Genomic DNA, 22,590 nt, shown 5'->3' on the forward strand with positions numbered 1-22,590 from the left:
TTAAATGATTTATCCAAAGTCACTCAAGTAGCAAGATGAAAGGCAAGGTTTGAATATAAGTCCTTGGAATCCAGAGTCAGGGATCTTTCCATTTATGGTTAATGGTGAAATATAGGTATTAATCATCCCTTCTATGTAGGTAATTAGGTAATGGCATTTGAAGAGATTGAAGAACTATGAGTTTAAGGTGTTTTAGCTACATCAGTGTGTATGTTGAAGTTTCTTAGTATCAGTATCCTAATAGCAAGAGTTAGGAAGAATGGAAGTCAATGAGATCAGTCCTGAACTTCTTGTCAACAAAAAAGGAGATAGCCTGGGGCTGGTAAACAATAGTTCCCATGATCTGGTTTATGTGATCACTTATGCCAGTAAATTTCAAAAGAAGAACCATTGCTGAGCAATGGTGGCAAAGGGAGAGTCTGGAAGAGGCAGTAAGGATGATGAAGTATTCCAAATGTAGGACCAATGTGATGGCTATCAAATGTGGTCAGTGCTAGAGAGGATGGATAAAGATATAGTGTCATATGAGGGAAACTAGCTATCTATAAATATCAGAAGATGTAGGAGTGGGAGCAGCTAGGTGACTCATTGAAAAGAGGGCCAGACCTAGAGAGAGGAGGTCCTAGGTTCAAATCTGGCCTCAGATCTTTTCTAGCTGTGTTACCCTGGGCAAGTCATTTAACCCACACTATCTAGACCTTACCACTTTTCTGCCTTAGAACCAATATACAGTATTGATTCTAAGACAAAAGGTAAGTTTTTTTTTAAGATGTAAGAGGCATGAAATTAAAATATTCAAAATGAAAGGAAGTCAGTTAGTTATGGAATAGGAATTCCAGAGGGCACAATGGGAAGTAATGAGTAGAGTTGGAGTAGGGCATGTGAAAGGTAAAGTCGAAGAGGATGGAGATGAGAAAATGGGAGGTAAGGCTGGGGAAGAGGGTTATTTACTGTTAGGCATCCAGAGATTAAGTATTATGGACTCTGGGAGAGTTATGGATGGCAAACACTTGCTAGCCATGACAGGTAACAATGAATGGGAGCAGCACCAATGACAATCATGACAGATTAGAAGACTAGAATGCTCCCAATCTCAGGAGTTCTGATTTTGAAAGATGTAAGAGGTGTAAGGGATCTCAGTCCATAAAATGTTAGAGCTGAATGGAGCCTTAGAATATAAAATTTTATATTATAGAATAATATATAGTCTATATATATTTAGATTATACAATAACATATATTCTATAATATATAGAGAACATAGAATATAGAATAAAAATAGATTATAGAATGTCAAAGGCAAAAGAGACTTTACAAGTGATCTTCTACAACTTTCTTATTTTCTGAGAGAAAAAAACTGAAGCCTAGAGAGAAGTGACCTCCCAAAGGTCCTACAGCTAGTTAGTAGAAGAGGCAGAAAATGAATAAGTATTTTGATACCATTCATATAACTGATATATATCAAGAAAACAGAAATAATCTATCTTATACCAAATATTTTATTTATTTTTTTAAACCTTACCTTCTGCCTTAGAATTGATTCTAAGCAAAAGAGCAGTAAGGGCTAGGCAATGAGGGTTAAGTGATTTGCCCAGGGTCATACAGCTAGGAAGGATCTGAGGCCAGATTTAAACCTAAAATCTTCCATCTCTAGGCCTGGCTCTCAATCCACTGAGCCATCTAGCTACCCTGTCAAACATTTTAGAAAAGATTTCATAACTTAAATAAATAAATGTCAATCTACTCAGAATCTCTCTCTCTCTGTCTCTCTCTGTCTGTCTCTGTCTGTCTCTGTCTGTCTCTGTCTCTGTCTCTGTCTCTGTCTCTGTCTCTCTCTCTCTCTCTCTCTTTCCTGCAAAGTAGCAGGTGTTAGGGGTAAGGATGGAGATACTTTGAAAAGTTTAAAAATGTCAGATAATATTAATGGATATTAATATTAATAAATATTAATAGATATTAATATAATATTAATAGATGATATTAACATGGTATCCTAGAAAAAACACTGAACAAGGAGTCAGAATTCTTGAATTTTGTTCACAGCCTTGCTCTGCTGTGACTTGGGAAGTCATTTTTCCCTCTCTGAGTTTCCTTATTAATAAAATGATGGAGGTGAGGCCCTCCTCCAGCTTCTACATTCTATATTCAAAGGTTCCTTCCAGCTCTAACAATCTAAGATTCTATTGTTATTCTCAACTCTTTGGTTTCCAAAACCTCCAGAGAGACTTTTTGCCTCATCTTTGAAGTCAAATTCAATTGACTCATTCAAAGGGATCCAAGTACACTAGCTCCCAATAATCTAAGACCTTTTACCTATTGAAACAAAGGAATTCATTTGCTAAGTTAATTCAGAAATTGTGTCTTTAATTACTTAAACAAAGAGGAAATATGTCAGTACAAAAGCCAAAGGCAGACTTCTTTGTTAAATCCATTCAAAACAGGACTACAGGGAGGGAACAACTGTTCAACTTGGAGAAAAGTTAGGACATCCCATAGCTCTTTATATAGTTAGTAGCTGGGCCCAGTGTGATGTGGTGGAAAGTATGCTGTCATTGCAGTCAGGGCAACTGGGTTCATATTTTGGTTCTGCCAAAATACCTGAGGGACTGTAGACAAAATCACTTCCTTCTAAGGTTGATGAAGGGATTTGACTTGATGGTCACTAAAGTAGACAGCTCAGTTTCTCCATTTGACATAGGAGAAAACACTCATAGAAGTTTTCTTTCTTCTTTGCCATAGGCTATCTACTCACCTCAGCAAACATTTAAGCGCCTGGCATTTCTAGGTTATCATGCTAGGTACTAGAGAGACAAAAATGAAAAATGACAGAGCCCATCAAGGAGTTAACCATCTAGGAAAAAGAAGGGGTGTGACAGGATTTAATATATAAATGAATAAGTATGATATGAATTAGACCATAATGGAGGCAAAGGAAAGCTGATCAAAATGCTATGGAAATCATTAGTGATCACTCCCTCCTCAAACTTCTCCCAGCACTTGGGGAGTGGAGGGCACAGAGGCTCAAGTAAGGTTTCAAGGAGGAGGAAGCATCCAAATTAGACCTCAAAGGAAAAGACTTTGATACATCAAAATGGTCCAGTTGGATGGGAGTTTATTTTCAGCATGGGGGAACAGGATGAGCAATGAAACAGAGAACTGAGGATGAGAACAAGGAACAGAATAGTCCAGTTAGTCTGGAATGTAGAAGACATGAAAAAAAGCAGAATGAGATAAAACCCCTAGTCAGGTAGCCCCTAGTCAGATTGTGGAGAGCCTTGAATGCAAATCAGAAGTTTGTACTTTATTCAGTAGATAATAGGGAGCCTTGGAAGGTTTCTGAATAGAAAATTAACATGCTCATAGCAGTTTATCATACAGTAAAAATAGGCCTCTGGCTGTTTCTTCTACTTAGCACAGCAGTTCCCATCTCCAGGGCTTCCTACTGGCTGCCTCTCCAACCCAGAATGTACCTCATTTTCTGCAAAGCTCAGCTGAAGTGCTTGCTACCTTTTAAAAGAAAAATATTTTATTTTTTCCCAATTACATACAAAAACAATTAACATTAATGTTTTAAAATTCTGATTTCCAAATTCTCTTCCTCCCTTCCAGCCTCCCTCCATCTCTCCCACCCCTTCCCTCTCCCCACTCTCCAGGTGATTGTGGCCCACCACTCTCTGACCTGCTGAAAGGCATGCTTGAATATGAACCATCCAAGAGATTTTCAGTACAGCAGATACAGCAGCACAACCCCCAGGCAGAGGCCCTGGTTCCCATTCCTCCCAGTCCGGAAACCAAGGACAGGTGGCAAAGTATGACGGTGGTGCCTTTTCTGGAGGATCTGCATGGCTACAATGAGGAAGAGGACGATGATCTCTTTGACATTGAGGATGACATCATCTATACTCAGGATTTTACAGTACCAGGACAGGTCCCCAAGGAGGAGGAGGCTGGACAAAATGGTCAGAACTGAGGCGGCCGGGGTCCCCCCAGGATGGTGTGCATGAACGGCACAGTAAGCAATCTGATTTCACTTTTTATGAGAGATTTTCCCTGATCTTCCCAGCTGATAATGCCTTCTCAAAATTATACCTGTATAAGTTTGTGGATTCTGATGATGAAATTGTAAACTCCCCAAGGGGAGGGCTTGCTTCATTTGAGTTCTATCTGCCCTACACAGAAAAATGTCTAATCATTAAGCAATGATAAGTTGATGGACTGATTGACTGGAGGTGGCAGGGCTTTGAGAAGATAAAATGTTAGAAACACCACAGAATACTAGAGCTAAAAGAAACCTTGTAAAAGTAAACTCCTTGAGGGTGGTGGGTTATGCTTTTTTCCCTTTCCTACCTATTTGAGTGCTTTGCACACATCAGTTGCTTAATACTTATTGAATGGAATTGAAACTTAAGAATGTGTTACATTAAAGATATATAAAATTTTAAGAAGAGACTTTAGATAGACATAGTTAGAACACAGAACATAATTTATAGCTGGAAAGACATCAGGACACTGAATGTTGGGATACCAGAAAGAAGCCCCTCACTATGGCCCAAAAAATGAAATGATTTGTCCAAGGTCACACAGCCAGATAGTGGCAGTGCCAAGAAGTATAAATATTGAAGAAGGAGATATAATGGGTCGAACTGGTACATTAAGGGCATTGTGAATTTAAAAAAAAAAAAAGACATTGTAACAGGGCTTTGAAGAGAAAAGTTTTATAAACATACATCTATAACCTGCCCAAGAGGTAGATAAGCACTTGTCCCTCTATTTGTCCTCAATTTCCACTTCTTATAGAGGTTAAGGAACACACCCAGGGCTGGAATTGACACTCAGACCTCCCAGCTTCCGGGCTTTGGAGTTAGGAGTTCAGACTACACCTCCTGTGTCTATCAGGAAAAACATCTGGCGAGCAATGCCTGAAAATGGGATGTAAAGGGGAAGTGGTGGAAACTAATTTCTTTAGACTTAGAGCCAGACTGGACAAGTTGTGGGAGGGTGTAGCCCTCCCAGTCCCCAGTTCCTTGTTATTGAAATAGGTTAATGGACAAGACACCTTGATAATTTTTTTCAGCCTGGGAATGTTCTCAGCCTGTTAGCACTAGAAGCTTCAATTCAGTGGACCTTTGGGAAATCTATTGTCTACTAGCTGGTGAGGTTACACAGAAAAGAAATCTGAGAATCTACAGTCCAGAGAATTATTTGGGAATGAGTCACTTCATTAACAACTCTAATTTATATGGTACTTTAAGATTTGGAAAACACTTCCCTTCCTACTACCCTGTGAAGTAGATAGTAGAAATATCTATAACACAGGAAAGTTTATAGAATGCATCTATGCAACAGATGTGTTCATTACCACTTTCCTGTGATTCAAATACTTCAAGGGTTTTTATCCTCATTTTATTAATAAGGAAATTGGGATTCAAAAAATAATTGTTGGAGGTCAGGATTTGAATCTGGGTGTCTCTGACTTCAAGTCTAAGACTATTCTCTCCCTCAATGCCATGTTGCTTCCCTGTCTTTCTATTTACATAGCAACTTCTTTCACACACCTGTACTGGCTCTCCAGCATTGGAGAAGGCTTGAAAGATCTCCAATACTGTACTTTGGAAGAACCATTGCCACAAGGCCACAGAATACTAAAGCTAGACGAGATCTTAAGAAGTCTTCTAGTCTAACCCTCTCACTTTACAGATAAGGAAGCAAGCTCAGAGAGGGGAAATGATTTGCCTAAAATCATATTACTAAGTGGCAAGGCTAGAATTCAAACCAGATCACCTGATTTCAGGAGTGGTCTGCTAAATGTTTACTGTTTGTGTGTGTGTGTGTGAGAATATAAATACAACGTTTACAGCTTAATCTGGATTTTCTCCATCACCTTTTAAGAATAGCCAATCAAGAAGACAATAAATCATGTCTCAATTTGTAGCATCTGCCAATATCCAATAAATTCGAATGCTAAAAGTTAATCTGCTCTTGTTAGCTGGTTCTAGTATGATTCTCAATCAAACTTTCTTTTTAATTTGAGTTCTCTCTTCAATGCAGATTATACTTCCTTAAGAGTTCCGGTCTTCCAGGAGTTGCCATGGCAAAAAAAAAAAATCCACCACTTGGCGAGCCTTTTCTCAATATGCTTTTCTGTACTTAGTTTCAATCGCTCACCACCCTCTTCCCCAACCACCACTGCATCTAATGAAAAGAAACTATTTTATTCACGTATAATTTTGGTCAGTGTGGGTCCTGTCTTGACTAATGAACATAACAACCTTCCTTAAATTTAGGAAAGGTTCTTTGTGAGATGCCTACACCAAGTCATTTACTTAGTGGCAAACTTTCTAGTGATGAGCCTCTCTTTAAGTGTAACACCTAAGTATGTTGTCACAGTATGGTCTGTATTTGGCATTTCTCCAACTTGTCAGAACCTTGGAGAACCCAGTTACCTCTGTATCTAAGAAAGTCCTCTTCCAGGATGCATCAAGAGCAAATTGGTGGCAATTAGTAGTTTGAGTTCAATATCCATGTAGTTTATTGTGAAAGAAAAAATACACGTGAATTCATCAGTTGGATCAATTCCAGGGAAAGTCAGAGAACCAAGACCCTCCTGAATTAACTCTGCAAACATTATTACCAAGGCACACAATAGTCACACAACCTCACCAAAACGACATCTGGTCAGCTCCCTGCCCATGTTTTTATAATGTGGTGATAGAAGTACTTGACCTCTCTAATATTTTTTCCCCTAAAGTCATGTTTCCCTATTAAGTCATTAACAACTTTAGGTGACGTATTCCCATATCCCCATAGTAGGAGTCAGCCTTAAGTGTATTTTAACTCTTGTCAACCAGGAGGGCATATGATATAATGAAGAAAGTACTGGGTTTTTTAATCAAACTAGGTCCAAATTCTGGCAAATGCTACTTGCTACCTTGTAACATGTGGCAAAGTCATCTCATCTCTCTGTGTGTCAAAGAAGGAAATGCCATATCGAAAGTCAATGAAAAGAAATGGGACTCAAATTCAGATCTTTTGAATAATAGCTTGGTGATTTTTTCAGACCAAAGAAACACAAATAGCAGTACTCTAGGAGTCTAAAAACAAGGATGGGAAGTCATCTTAAAAAGTCAGAAGGTTCAATAAAATATAATGAAATTAAGTAATTTTCTTTCAATCTTTACTAAGGATCAGGGCACAATATAAAATAAGTGCAAAAATCTGGAACTATGCCCAAAAGGTACTAAAAGACTGCCTGCCCTTTGACCCAGCTATACCACTGCTGGGTTTGTACCCCAAAGAGATCATAAGGGAAAATACTTGTATAAAAACATTCATAGCTGCGCTCTTTGTGGTGGCAAAAAATTGGAAAATTTTTTTGGGGATGCCCTTCGACTGAGGAATGTCTGAGGAACTTGTGGTATCTGTTGGTGATGGAATACTATTGTGCTGAAAGGAATGATGAACTGAAGGAATTCCATGTGAACTGGAAAGATCTCCAGGAAGTGATGCAAAGTGAAAGGAACAGAACCAGGAGGACATTTATACACAGAGATTGATACACTGTGGCACAATCGAATGTAATGGACTTCTCTACTAGCAGCAATGCAATGATTCAGGACAGTTATGAGGGACTTATGAAAAAGAACACTATCCACATGTCCAGAGAAAGAACTGTGGGAGTAGAAACACAGCAGAAAAACAAGTGCTTGATCACATGGTTCGATGGGGATATGATTGGGAATGTAGACTCTAAATGATCACTCGATTACCAATATTAATAATATGGAAATAGATTTTGATCATGATACATGTAAAACTCAGTGGAATTGCTCACTGGCTATGGGAGAGGGGAGGGAAACAACATGAATTATGATGTAACCATGGAAAAATATTCTTAATTAATTAATTAATTAAAATTTTAAAAATGCAAAGCCACATAAATTAGGTTTTCTTTTTTTATTTTCCTGGAAAGGACCTGCTGGTCCTGAAGACAAGCTTGACAGGAGTCTTAATTCTGTACTTGTTGCTTGAGGCTGTCTTTGAGTTTGAGCTCCTTAAATATAGCTTCTTCTTCTACCAGTTCCAGAAATAGAATCGGCTACCATGTTTTGCAGGCTTCAAGTCTCCCTCAAAAACAGGATTTGGCTTTGGCCTTGGTCTAGAATGATAGGGATCCTCTGGTAGAGGTCGGTCTGTGTTCACTTTTGTAACCTGGAAAGGGGAGGAAAAGAAGCAGATGTAGTTTTAAGAAATAGGTAAGCAGTAGGAAGCACTTCCATTTCTATTAGGCTTTAAAAATTACTCTTCACAACAATCCCCTGAAGCAGTTGCCACAGAAAAGTTAACAGAGATTATGACCTGCCCACAGTCATCCAAGCAGTCATTGTGGGAGCCAGATGTGAATAAGAGTCGCTCTCGACTAAGAGCTTTGCACAGAATTCAGAAGTGATAGACCCTCAGAAAAGATTGTGGCTGACCTCCTTATTAAATAATAGACCAAAAAACTGAGGCCCAAAGAGATGAAGTGAATTTTCCATGAATACATAATAGATATTCAAAAAAGGTCTTGAACCCAGGTACTCTGACTCTAAACAAGTACATTCTCTACCACAACAGGGTGTCTCTGGGGAAAACTACTGATTCTCCTCTGGACTTCTCTATCCTCTCTTTCCAAACCCATTCCTAGTGTTAAGTCCTTGTCAACATTCTAGTGTGCGACTCCTGGGAGACCAGCACATGAAATCTGAAGATGTGGGATGGAAACCCAACTCTACCAACCTACCACCTACCTGTGGCCCCTTAGGCTGGTGTCTTCCCTGATTTGATCCTCAGTTTATCCTCAGGATAATAATACTCTAATCTACTCAAGAAGGGATTTGGGGAAGAGAGCACTGTGTAAACTATAATGCAATGCTAAAATGAGAGCTGTTATTAAAATAGTTTTATGCAGAGGATATCTATGCCATATCTAACTGGTAACAAAGCCAAGGAGATGGAGAACCTTCCCAAAGTGTGTCCCATCTGAAGATCACGAGCTGTAAAGCTATACAAGACTTAAAGGCCATCAAGCCTAACCCCTTCATTTTTCAGTGGAGGGACTGAGGCTTAGAGAGGTTGAATGGCTTGCCCAAGGTCACACTGATAGCATTCCTACCAGGTGCAGAGATTATATACTCAAAAACTAAGAAGCAATTTAAAAACACCAACATTGCAAAATGTTAAGAATCTTTCCAACAAGTCACATGCTGCATGTGACAAGCAAAAACGACTCTTTAATCATATCCCATAAAATTCGATTAGTGTGCCCTGTTTTATACAATGGATGCGCTCCAGAAAATTTGGGTTCAAGTACAGTTTCATATAATTGTAGAATCTTAGAGATTTTTATTTATAAGAGATAGATTAATTATACATTATTTATTAGAGATGGATTCTCTATAAGGAAAAGGAATGGATGGTATATGTATCCTAGACTTTAGGGAGAACTTATTCTTTTAATGTTCATAAGTATGATCCATATACTAAAATTGTACAGGGGAAATGATTGGACTAGGAAACTCTTAAGAATGAAATTCTAGAGACCCAGAGAGAAAATTCCAATGAGGAAGAAAAAGCACGATATGGCTATGCCGATGTATAGGGAACTCAACCAACTTGAAGTTTTAAAAGACACATACTGAGGAGACAGAAGCAAAGGAAGAGGATAGGGAAAGAACACAAAAGAACACAAAAACATGGTCCTATAAGAATACAGTTCAGAGTGCTAAATCTAAAAAATATATATATATATATATATTTTTTAAAATAAGAAGGCAAGAGTCTTTTTATCCTCAGCCCCCATCAGACCACATCTGAAATGTTATATTTGGTTCTGGACACCAGATTTAGGAAGGACATTGATGAACTAGAGAAGATGATAAGGGGCCAATCAGGATGATGTGAAATGCTTTCAGTTTATCTGAAGTTTATACCATATGAGGCTAACAATGAAGGATCTACAGAAGAGATTGGGTTACATTAGTTGCTCCTAAGGATTTAAAGAATGTCATAAGGGGCTTAGACTTGTTTCACTTAGTCCTAGAAGACAATATGTGGAAAATTTTAAAAATGCAAATTTAATCTTGATATAAGGAAAAGCTTTCCAATAATCAAGAATAGACTGATCCAGGAGACAGTAAGTCCACATACAATGGCTGGATAAGCTGTTGTTGGATATATTTTAAAAGGAATTCTTGAAGTATCTTTAAAAGGAATTTTTGAAGTATCAGTAAAGCTAGATGGCCACTTAGGTCCTGAAATTCATTATAGGAAAAGACCCTTAGACTAGCAAATACTATATAACTAGACGTGATTCTGAAAACACATGATGGAACTAGAAGGCATTTTAGAATGATAAGCATGGAGCATGGAGTGTTAGGATTCATTTAACTCCCTCATTTTGCAGAATGGTAAATTGAGTCTCAGCAAAAGTGATTTGCTAGTAGAGGAATCCCCAAGTTTTCTGAATTTCCATATAATAGGCTATTATTTTTCCTACTGGCTTACATCATAATCTTACCCTTGCCTTACTTATGTTTCATTTTTCTTTCCTTTCTCTCTTGCCTCTGCCCCCCTTTTCCAAATGAAATGATTTGAAAACAAGCACTCTAGGAAGGCATCTTTCTACAAAACAAATTCTCTTAAATGTGAGTAATCAATCACCCACTCAATTTTCTATTTTGCACACCTGGATTTCAGGAAGCCCACCATGTTTACAAAGTGCCAATTAAAAATTAACCTCAATAAGCATATTCCCCCACTTCTGTTCAAGTTGCTCCTCCTGCCTTACCCAACTATTGGTTCAAGAACAAGGTAAACTACAAATCTTTTACCTTTGATAGTTCTCCCAACTCAGGGCGTACCCAGCCTAGTTTTTCCAGAACACAGCTGTCAAATTTTGCCTGTTCCTTGCGACATTGGCGAAGCTCTTGAAGGTCAGAATAGTCAATACAGGTCCAATACTCTGTAAAAGGCTCAGCACAGTGTAACTTTATACTCCTGAAAGGCAAGAAATAGGAAGTTAGCTTACTGGGAAGGAAAAAGGGGAGAGAAATGATAAGCATGTGAAAAAGCATGAAGGCAACATAATGAAACAGAAAGATTGCAATTAAAAGCAGACAACTTGAGTTCAAAGTCTGACTCTGTTATTTGTGTGTTCATTAATCATCTAACTGTAATCTGGATATATCACTTAATCGCTATGAGATTCAATTTCCTCATCTGTAAAACTAAGTGAGGGACAGACAAGTAACCTAGGTGATATCTAAAGTCCTTTTCAATTCTAAATTCTATGATTAATTATGGAATTCTAGGATAAAACTAAAAACTCTTTTCTATCAGTCTTCCACACAACTATCAAATTGATGCTCCAAAAGCAGAGATCTGATCATATTCCTTTCCTGATTAAGAAACTCCAAAAGTTTCAAATGATGTCTTTTTTTAAAAAAAAAGAAATATTTATTTCTTTGGAACAAATCCTACGCAATTTGGTTTTAGCCTCTGGTTCCAGGCTTACTACACATTAAATATCCTTCACACATTTTCTGTTCTCACCATACTGACCTAAACAATATTCTGTCTTCTATCTCCATGCCTTTACACAGATCTGGAATAAATGCCTTCTGTACCTCTCCTTCACAGGACTCCCTAGTTTCTTGCACAAGTCAACTAAAAGTGCTGCTTCCTACAAGGGGTCTATCTATTTGACTTCTCCATTCATCTCCACACTGATTCTTTTTTTACTAATCTGTAAACATGTCATCCTTCTCAATCGGGCAGAAACTATTTCATTTTTGGTTTTTTATCCTTAATGTAGTTCTTGGAATCCAGAAGGCACTGAATTAATGTTTATTAGATAAAACAATGAGATAAAAGTAGTAGGTAATAATAATAATCATAGTAATGATGATGATGATCCTGATGTGTATATATGTATCAAATTTTATTTCCAAAATACTTTACATACATTATCTCAATGCTCAAAAGACATCTACAAGGGAGATAGCACAAATATCATTACCTTTTTTTAAATGAAGAAACAAAGAATCAAAAGATGTGAAGAAATTAAAACATGGACCTTCTGATTCCAAGTCTAACACTTTCTATTATGGCAGTGATGTTTTTGTGCAGTAAAACTTGGATTGTGTAGCAAGATCTATTATTGAAAGATACCCAAGGACCAGGAAATTGGCCTAAAAGGCCACAGAGAAGTCAAACATCTATCACTGAATTAAGGCCCTAAATCTCTCTCAGAAGGAGTCTATTTACACTTGATATAAGTCAATTCAAATAGATAAAGTTAATCTGGTTCCTAAAACTAGAGCAGATTAGAAATAGCAAATTAAAAAGCAATAAAGAGGGGGTGCAGAGAACAGTAGCAGTGGCAGGGAAGTCAAGAGTAGCAAGAAACAATGACTATGAGAGAGAAGACTGTAATACTACAAAAAATACTACAAGAAGTCAAAGTATAAAACCACTAAGCACACATTATTTTACAGAATGTTGTATCAAGTGATATACATTATAACATCTGTGGATCATCAAGAAAAAGTCATGTTACATTAAGTATTCTCTATTTATAAGAAAATGTATACTTAATTTTAGAGATTTCCAACTGAAAGAAGGAAAACTGTTTTGGTTCTTAAAAGTTTAGACCACTGACAAAGTCTCTAATGTGAATCCCCTTCCATCCACTCTTCCCCCCACTCCTACTCACTCCCATCTTATGCTATTCCTAACAATAAGACAGTATTATTAGCTGGTCCTAGAAAAATTTAAATGGTAAACCTGCATGCATTCAATTGCAAGCCCAATTGACATCAAAGCACCTCAAACTCAATATGTCCACTGTGAGTTCATTAATTAAATCTTCAGCACTATCATTCTCTTACTTTCAGTCAACAAGCATTTGTTACATATCTCCAACTGCCAGGCTACTATCGACTATGAGCCAAGCTACTGTGCTAAGTGCTAGAGATACAAGGAAAGGCAAAAGCCTGTTCTCAAGGAGCGCACAGTCTAAAGAGGGAGACAACAGGAAACAAAATCTAAAAATTAATTCAAGTGTGTATATACAGATGTTTATCACATTTGTGTGATATACAAGCTTTATATAGGATAAACTGGAGATCATCAATAGGAGGAAGGCACTAGCATTAAGGGAGCCTGGGAAACCATTCCTGTAGAAGCTGTGATTTTATAGCTGGGATATGAAGCCAGAGAAGCCTGGAGGCAGAGATGGAAAGGAAGAGAATTCCAGGCATAAGGGTCAGCCAGAGAAAATGCTCAGTCAGAACAGAGATTATCTTGTTCCAGGAATAGCAAAGGAGGCCAGAGTTGTGAGGAGAGGGCCAGCTGATAAAGCAACTTGAAAATCAAACAGAAGATTTCATATCTGATCCTAGGGGAGTGACAAAGAGCCACTGCAGTTTACTGAATAGGGAAGTGGCATGGTCAGACTTGTTCTTTAGTAAGATCAATGTGACAGAAGAGTGGAGGATGGACTAAAGGGGAGAAAGACCTGAGATTCTCCCTTGTTTATAACTTAGAGTTATCTTCCATTCTGCCCTTTCACTTCCCTTTCAAGTCTAGTCAATTAACAAGTTATTAGTATAGCTTACAATCATTCTCTCTTTATTCCTATGACCATTATCTTAGTAAAAGACCTCATTACACCCACAGAGACTACTGCAAAAACTCACTTTTAATTTGCATAGATTCTTAAAGTTTGCAGAGTGCTTTATATACTATATTTCAATTGAACCTATAAGACAAAAGTACTACAGGTGCTTTCATTCTCATTTTTTACAGATGAGGAAACTGAGACTTAGAAATAGTAAGTGAACTGCCTTTGGTCACACTGCTACCAAGTAGGTAGCTGTCAAAGGTGGGATGTGAACATTTCCTACCTCTAAGTCTAGCTTAGTCCAAGCACTACAGCATGTTGCCTTTCCTAACAACTAGGGCCTCATAAAAGGTCTTCCTGCCTTCATTCTCTCTCTCTCCAATCCATTCTTCTTACTGCTACCAAAAAAAAAAATTCTTAAACAGAGATGTACTAATGTCCCTCTTCTGCTCAAAAATCTTTAGTATGACTTCCTATTGCCAAATGAGTGAATTTAAAAATTTAACTGGCAGGCAAAACTGATTCATAGTATCTCAGAACTGGAACAACCATACCTGAATAAGAAGCAAAGCAGAAGGGTATTGAAAGCTAGGCAATTGGGGTGAAGTAACTTGCCTATGGTCACACAGCTAGGAAGTGTCTAGGAAGTATCTGAGGACAAATTTGAATACAGGACCTCCAACTCTAAGCCTGGCTCTCTATCCACTGAGCCACCTAACTGTGCCTTGAGCCCTCTTTCCTATTCTCTTTCCTTACACAAATCCTAATGAAACTATTCTCTATGTTCTGAACCCACCTCAGTATTTTACCTGGCATGGTGCTCTGTACTACTGAGTTAATAAATTTTTAATTGAATTGTTGAATTGAATACAATGAGGTAAAACCTTAACAAGAAGCAAATTTATTCCTTAAGAACAACTTCCAATTGAAATGGCAAGGAGACTAGAGGCTCTTGGGAGTTACTCTAATTAGACATCAAGGGCACCCTTAGAGTGTGGCTATCTGGTTTCCATCTTATGTAACCAGTTAAATGAAAGTATAGTGTAGAATTTGACTATATTGTGCTTCTTGTTTATTTTTATCCTATTTCAATGAACAAAACTTGCCTTCTCGCCCTCATACTTCCACTTTCCCCAATGACCAGGAAAGAAAACAAATTCCTTGTAACAAATATTCAGTCAAAAAAAATCCAGTTATAATATATTCATGACCTTTTAACAGAACAAATTTAATAGAAGGTGTACCTCTACACAATATGTTGATAATGGTAGAAGTCAATTCAGGGTAACTCTGAAAAGGAACACTAATGGGTGTTTTTTTTTTTAATCCAGGAATGAATAATCCAGTGGAAAGTGTACTGCACCTTTAAGAATTAGGACACCAGGTTCAAATCCTGGTTCTGCCACTAATTATTGTAAGGCAGTGGTTAAGTCAATATTGGGGCCTCAGTTTCTTCACTTGTAAAATGAAAAGGCTGCACTAAATAGACTCCAAGGTTCCTTCTAGCACTAATATTCTATAGTTCCATGATTTAGGACAGTTTTAATCAGTCTCCTAAGGTTATTTGTGACTTCAAGCTCATCCCTGTCACCTTAAAATCTATACAAACTAATGCAGCCTCTGACATTTTCAGGATTAATGGCTTTCTCCCAAGGAAAATTTCAGGCACCAGAGGACTAAGCTGAGAAACTTTTACTATAAGAACATGGTATACCTAAACCTTAAGAAATTACTATACTAAGAACTGCCTTTAAGAAAATAAAGACCACCAATTTCTATAGTAATTTTTAGGGTTTTCTCTAAATTAATTCCAACAGATCTTATTATCCGTGTTTCACAAATGAATATGATATAGTAGGAAAAGCCATTAAATTAGTCAAGAGAACTAGGTTTGAGTCATGACCAAATTATTTGTCTAGGCCATAGTTGCTTCATTGATAAGATATAATACTTGTACTACACACTTCCAGAGCTGTAGTAATGAAAGATTTTGTAAATGAATAAGCCTAAATGAGAAATAAGCTGTTAGTTATATGAGTTAAGTTAGTGTAATATCATATTATTAAACAATAATTCCATATTATTATGAAGGGCACAGATAGTACAAATGGAAAATATATACTATGTCTCCCCCCTGAAGTTCCTCACCTATTTTAAAATTTGTCCCTATAGCTGCCTTTTCTGAGTGTTATTGCCAATGTACATGAGGACAACTTTAAAGTCTTATTTTACATTATTATCCTCTATAAATAATACCTTTTAGCTAAACTTTATAAGCTATTTCCCAAGTCTGACATTCTCTCAACTCTATGGATTTATAAAAATTATTTCTAAAGCTTAGAATGCCTTATCCTCTTCATTTCTAGCATAATTTTTAGACTTAAAAGTGAGAGGAACTAAGTTCAAACCCCAGCTCGGCTATACATTCTTAGAGAAGTTATTTAACCTCTCAGCCTTGGTTTTCTTCTGTGTGAAATAATGGGGTTGCACCAGATCAACAGTATGAAACTCATATTGAAATGGGGGCCACTAAACGTAAGGATTCCTACAGGAAAATTAACTTAGAAAACTACAAATTAATATTATCTAATGTTCTATTTTATTAAATATTTTCCAACTATATTTTCATCAGGTTCAGAATGTAGAGGAGTGCTACAGCTGGCCTCTGCCTACATAACTTATAAAGTACTTTATATCTCTTGAGTCTATGATTCTCTTATCTTCCTTTAGAGTTTGCTCAGGTGTCATATCTTCTATACCTTTCCTGACTTCTCTACTGCTAATTAGTCCTGTCTCAAATAATTTTGTGTTATTTACCCTGAGTATAAGTTTTTGGAATGCAAGGTCTATTTTGTTTTTGTATCCCCAGCACCTACTATAGTGCTTTTCACATAATAGGCATTTTATTGAATTAAACAAAAGTGATGCCATCAGCACAAAGATATTTACATAAAACAATCCTTACCTGAAGAACTCCAGAGCACACTGATTGACAAGTTTCCCTTCATCTAAACATTGCCTTGGGTCCTTCTCTTCCCAACGGCAAAGCATAAATTCTTTATTGACTTTATCACACTGAGCGCCATAATGATGGGCTGCAGCTTTTAGAACAGCAGAACTGACACTCACCTGCAGGAAAAGTTTTAGAAGAATCACATATTTGTGACAAGTTCCTTAATCATATTCATGCTATTGGAATGTAAGCTCTTTGAGAAAATGAATGCTGTTTTGCCATCTATCTTAATGACTGTGTCTATCAGAATGTAAGTTGTCTCAAAATATAGGCAACAGCCCTCAAAGACCTCTTTAAAAGGAGAAATATTTATAGAAATAATTACAGAAAACTACAATAGAAATTATGTATATATTTGCTGTGGAAAAAAAGAAGGTAAGGAAGAAAATGTAGACTGCCCAAATGGTCAAATGATGCCATGTTCCTAAGGAAAAGATTCTAGTCTCCGAAGTATGCACAGAAAATAATCAGTATCATCAGCAGATTCATATTACGGAAAAAAAATCGGTAGAAACACAACTGCAAATTCCAAACAGGACCAATGCCTTTTACTCTGAAAGCCAAATATAATAGAATTATCTGCCACACTCATTTCATATGAGCCAGATCTGGTAGGGGAGAGAAAAATGATATTTATATTTGGGAATCAAAACAATCAACAAATAAACATTTATTAAATGCCTACTATGGGCCACTATACTAAACACTGGGTATACAAAAAGACACATAAGACAATCTATGCCCTCAAGGAGCTTACAATCTAATGAAGAAGATACCATACAAACAAGTATAAACAAAGCAAGCTATATATATATTGTATAAATAAGAAATAACAAAATGTCCAGGGCTGAGAGATGAAGTGTCATTCAAAAATAGTCACTGAATTGAAAAGTCATGTATCAGAGAGTACAGTAGAAGATGACTGAAAAATGGAAGAGGGCTAGGTTATGAAGGGTTTTGAATGCCAAATTGAGCATTTTGTATTTGATTCTGGGGGCATTTAGGAAGCCAATGGAGTTTACTGAGCAGGTAGTTACATAATCAAACCTTTGCTTAAGGAAAATCATTTTAGTCGCTGAGTGGAGGATAGACTGGAATGGGAGAAGACTTGAGATAGGCTGACCCACCAACTGTAATAAATACCAACTGTAATAATCAAAGTGAGAAGTAATGAGGGTAACAGAGTGGTGGCAGTATCAGAGGAGAAGGGGCATATATGAAGGAGGCATATATGACAGATGTTGCAATGGTGCAATTGACAGGCCTTGGCAACAGATTGATTTGGGGAAGGTTAAGGGGAAAAGAAACAGTGAAAGAGAGTGAGAAATCCAGGATGACTCCCTAGGTTACAAGCCTGAGGGACTAAGAGGATGGAGCTGCCTGCTACAGTAACAAGGAAAGTAGGAGCAGGGAAGGTTTTAGGGAGAGAGATAAGAAGTTCCATTTTGAACATATTGAGTTTAAGACATCTACTAGACCTCTAGTTTGAGATGTTTGAAAGGCAGGTGGAGGGTCTGCAGAGTTTGGGCTAGATAGGCAGATTTGTATAAAGTATAAAGATGGTAATTAAATCCATGGGAGCTATGAGATAACCAAGGAAAACAATAAAGAGGGAGAAGAGAGGAGGGTCCAGGACTTTATCCCCAATCCAGAATTATCTCAGAACCTCCAACACAGACAATACTCCAACAAACATTTGTTGAACTGAAAGTCATTAAGAGTTGTTTATCTACTATCCTCACACAATTATTCAGTACCTTTTCCCAAGAGATTCCTATTGGTTGAAAAGTCTTTAACTATTTCACAAGTACCACTTTCCTTCTCATAATCACAATAACACTTCACATTTAGAGGGCACTTTTAAGATTTTAGATAACACTACCCTACCAACCACCTTCTGAAATAGACAGCACACCTCTCTTCATCTTATTGACAGAGGTTCAGATGGGGAAAACTGAGGGTTGTAAACCTTAAGTGCCCTATTTAAAGTAATCACAAAGTAAGTGTTAAGAGTTTGGACTCAAACCCAAGTCTGATCACCAAGCTCTGCAGGGTTAAAAAGCAGGTCATTCATTTCCTACTTTTGTTACTCTGGGCAAATCACTTAACCCTCACTGCCTAGCCTTTACCACTCTTCTGCCTTTGAACCAATACTTAGAATCAATTCTAAGACAGAAGGTAAGAGTTTGTTTGGTTTTTTTGTTTTTTTAAGTAGGTCATTTATTAATGTACTTACTTCACTTAAAGGCACACTGTATGCAGAGCATGGGGTTAGATGACCAGAGAAATACAAAGTTTAAATAAGACAGGTTGCTTTCCTCACAATCTTTTACAGTATAACACACCTGGCCTCAAAATCAGGCTTCAAGTATTAATCCATTTGCCCTTAATCTCAGTACTCTCAGCAACTCTCTGAAGATATAAATTGAAGAAAAGATTGGAACAGACCAACATTGACAGAGGGAGTTTCCTCACCTAAGAGTTTCTCTATAAATGAAATCACAGGTCTAGTTCCTATTCACACTTCTAAAAAAAAAAGAAAGAAAGAAAACAACAGAACAAAACATAACCAAAAACAAACAAAAATTCTTACATTCATGCCAAAAAATTTCACTTTCCACAACCCTAAAAAAGTAGGTGACAAATCAAGAAGCATTTATTCCAAGTGATGGTTCATACTTTTATTAGAATATTGATCTTTTTTGAGTCATCTTTAATTCTAAATATTCTTCTTTCCCCTCCAACACAGTACAGACAAGGTCAGGCTGACATCCATAGCAGTCAGAAACACATAATGCCCAGGTATCTCGGCCCAACTTTTGCTATTGGCTATTTCCTGGTAACAATCTACAAAACACAGGTGACAACTAGAGTCTGAGGTCTTTGTCAACTGCCCAAAAGTAATTCTCCTGATGCTATGCATAGACACCCTATCAACTTCTAGACATTGAAACATCTGACTGCCAACAGCAGAAAAGAGAGAAAATATGATGACTGGCTAATAATGAGTCTTCCTCAGGGTTCCCAAATAAGGACTTGTGCTATGGTTTTAAAAGAACAGGAAAGTCTGGAGGGACCAGAGGCTTTTGACTTAGAGAGAAGAGGTGGAACGGTAAGGTTCCAAAGGTACTGGGGAGCATTCTTGGTGGGAAATGGGAAGGGGTAGGAAGGTTTCAAGTCTAGTAAAGAGTCAAAGGAAAGATAAACAGGGAAGAAGAGGTCAACAATTACTTGTTCAGGGAGTGAATGGAAGTTGGGGAGCTTGCCCTATAGGGAGAGTCACAGCTGCGCCCACGGAATAGACAATTTGTTATGGGTCTACAAATTAGGCTCCCAAAAGTGCTGTTCTTCAGAAAGTAAAAGTAGGGATGGGGGAAGTTAGGTCCCAGGAGAGTTCTCAAGGCCTTAGATGGTAGCTGTATGATGAGTAAGGATTCTTTGAAGTCCTCTGTACAAAGGAAGAAGAGAGATTACTAGGATGAGAATATGACTAGAAAGAAAACAGAGGTAGAGGGGTGACTGAGAAGAAAATGTGTGGGTAAAGATGCTAACAGAAAGGGGGTGCTAAGAAATAGAATATGGAGATCAATATGAAAACAATGTAGAGGGAAAACTAAGAAGAAAGGATAGGGTGATTGGGAAGAGAATACAGTGGTTGCTGAAAACAAAAAAGGAGTGACTAAATATGGAATGAAAGGTGCCTAGGAGAGAATATGGATGAGTAGAAAGAGAATTTGGGGGTGATTAGGAAGAAAATGGGGCTAGAAAGCGAAGAGGGGTAACTAGGAAGAGAATGCGGTGACAGGGAAGAGAAAGCTGAGGTGACTAGGAAAGGAATGCGGGGTTAACTAAAAAAAGGAATACGAATGTCTGGAAAGAAATGCGGGTGACAGGGAAGAGAATTCCGGGATGCTGAGAAAAGAAACCTGGGGGAGAGGGAAAAGGAGTGAGGTACCGACGGACGGTCTGGGAGAAGGCTCCTGGGCACGCTCAGAGAAGCCAGGCCCGGAAAGTGCAGGGCCGGGGCTCGGATGCTCGCTCTGTCAATTGCTCACTGAGAGCAGGGCCTCACCTCTTGTACGTTGAGCTCGTCCAAGGTGGGCAGCTCCACCACACCTGGCATGGCGGCGGCAGTGACAGCGGACGGGCTCCAAAGCGGCCCGGTCTAGCCCGGTTCTCCTTGAACTACCCTTTCCTGAACTCCGCTCCCGGGTCGCACCGCAATAGCGCATGCGCTGACGCAGGATCTAGACCAGGCCGCCACTCAGCCCAAGAGCAAGAGCTGTACGCAAGCGCAATGGAACGTTGACTTCTCGGGGCGACAGGGCATGCGCAGAACCAGTTGCTATAGTGAGGGTGCTGTACACAGTATCGCCGGCTGAACGTGGAGGACTGAGCGGACGCTATGCAGTATACGGGTAGCCAGTACTGTGGTGAATATGTTAATGGAAGGTAAGGAAAGGACTTTGTAAACGCATGGCAATAGGCCTGCAAGAAGATGGAACCGATATTAGAAGAATCAGAGGACAACTCCTCCCTACCCCAGCCTTGTCATACCGGCGTCTGTTATAACAAGAAGCCCCCCTGCGGTGTCCTCAAGCCAACCCGACGAGGCCCAACTAAGCCTGAGCGCGCTTCCACCAGCCGGCCCTATCAGGACAGCGCCGCCCTCTCGACCAAGTATATCTTGAATTGATTAAGCACTCGCAATACCGTTCTGCTGTCATATTTTGACCCCATCTCCCCTAAATGTGTCAAATTTCATAATCCCAAATCTCAACAAAAGTACAGCCTTCCCCGTTCCCTCCCAGACTCCTAAGGCCATGTTAGAGTCATAGACTGTCAGAGCTGAAAAGGACCAACCCTTCATTTTGAAGTTGAAGAGATGGAGACACTGTGTTGTGACATTTGTCTGTACCTACCCTGGCCCAATATGACTAAAAACTGCCTTTTTCTCCTTCCAGTTTTTGAATTATGACTTTAAATTTTTTCACTTAATATGAAAAGGCTACCTGGTGAATTGAAATGAACCTCGGTTCTCCAAGCTTTGCTTTTTTTTATCTAGTTGTGTGACTTTCAGCATATCACTTTTTCCTCCCTGGGCCTCAGTTCTCTTCTCATTTCATGATAATAAAGGTTACCCCTATGCTCTATATTCTAAGTTTTATTCCAGGTCTAACACTCTGTCTTCCATTTTCTAAGATTTCATACTCTAACCTTCTATGTTCTAATATTCTATGTTTAAAGGTCCAGTTTAGCACTAATGTTCTATGACCTATTTCAGGTCTAAAAATCTACATTCTAATATTTTATACCCTAACAGCTCTTCCATCTCTTAACTTCCCAAATTCAATAGTCTAATGTTTTATGATCTTAGACTTGTATCTCTAACAGATTCTTTGTTCTTAAAGCCCCTTCCAGTGGTAATATTTCTAGGATTCTATAAAATTATTCTTTCAAAATTTTCCTTGATAAATTTTGTTTTGACATATTATGCAGTTTAAAACTCTAGTATCCTCGCAATTGATTTCACTATATAAATCCTCCCCAAAACAGAAATAATGTCAAAGAGTGATTTGGTGGTATTTACATATAACCTTATATTTTAGTACTTTTCTGTTTGTTAAAAGGATGTCTCACAAGTTAATTTCAACATGGTCCATTTTTCTTTATCTGAGTTGATGTTTGAAGTTGTATTCATTTATTTAGTTGTAATATATGTATATTGTCCTTTTGATTCTGCTCTGTTCACTCTGTCACTTCATATAAGATTCCTCATGTTTTGTTAAATTCTTCATATTTGTCATTTCTTGTAGCACAGTAAAATTCCTTTACACTGATATACCACAATATGTTTAGCCATTTTCCAATTTCCCAAACATTTTGTTTTTAATTTTTGTCTTATTGAAAATAATGT

General features: G+C 38.0%; 2 protein-coding genes across 3 annotated transcripts in view; one reads left to right on the forward strand and one right to left on the reverse strand.

Moving 5' to 3' along the window:
- Positions 1–7,938: 7,938 nt before the first annotated feature.
- On the reverse strand, positions 7,939–20,981 carry NDUFA8 (NADH:ubiquinone oxidoreductase subunit A8). Its single transcript, XM_001370314.5, has 4 exons — positions 20,746–20,981; positions 16,626–16,789; positions 10,869–11,034; positions 7,939–8,208 (listed from the first exon to the last, which is right to left on the reverse strand). Exons 1-4 carry the CDS (start codon positions 20,794–20,796, stop codon positions 8,071–8,073), a joined length of 519 nt encoding a protein of 172 aa, XP_001370351.1. The 5' UTR covers positions 20,797–20,981; the 3' UTR covers positions 7,939–8,070.
- Positions 20,979–22,590, forward strand: part of MORN5 (MORN repeat containing 5) — a 67,102-nt gene continuing 65,490 nt past the window's right edge. The window contains exon 1 of one of the 2 annotated variants that reach the window (XM_001370347.4): positions 20,979–21,125. In XM_001370347.4, the coding sequence (XP_001370384.1) occupies positions 21,079–21,125 (47 nt within the window). In that variant the 5' untranslated portion in view covers positions 20,979–21,078. Of the gene's footprint in view, positions 21,354–22,590 lie in introns of both variants that reach the window. The other variant, XM_007474595.2, reaches the window with a different exon arrangement.

Source organism: Monodelphis domestica, chromosome 1 (genome assembly GCF_027887165.1).
Source record: "Monodelphis domestica isolate mMonDom1 chromosome 1, mMonDom1.pri, whole genome shotgun sequence".
Classification (NCBI taxonomy): Eukaryota; Metazoa; Chordata; class Mammalia; order Didelphimorphia; family Didelphidae; genus Monodelphis; species Monodelphis domestica.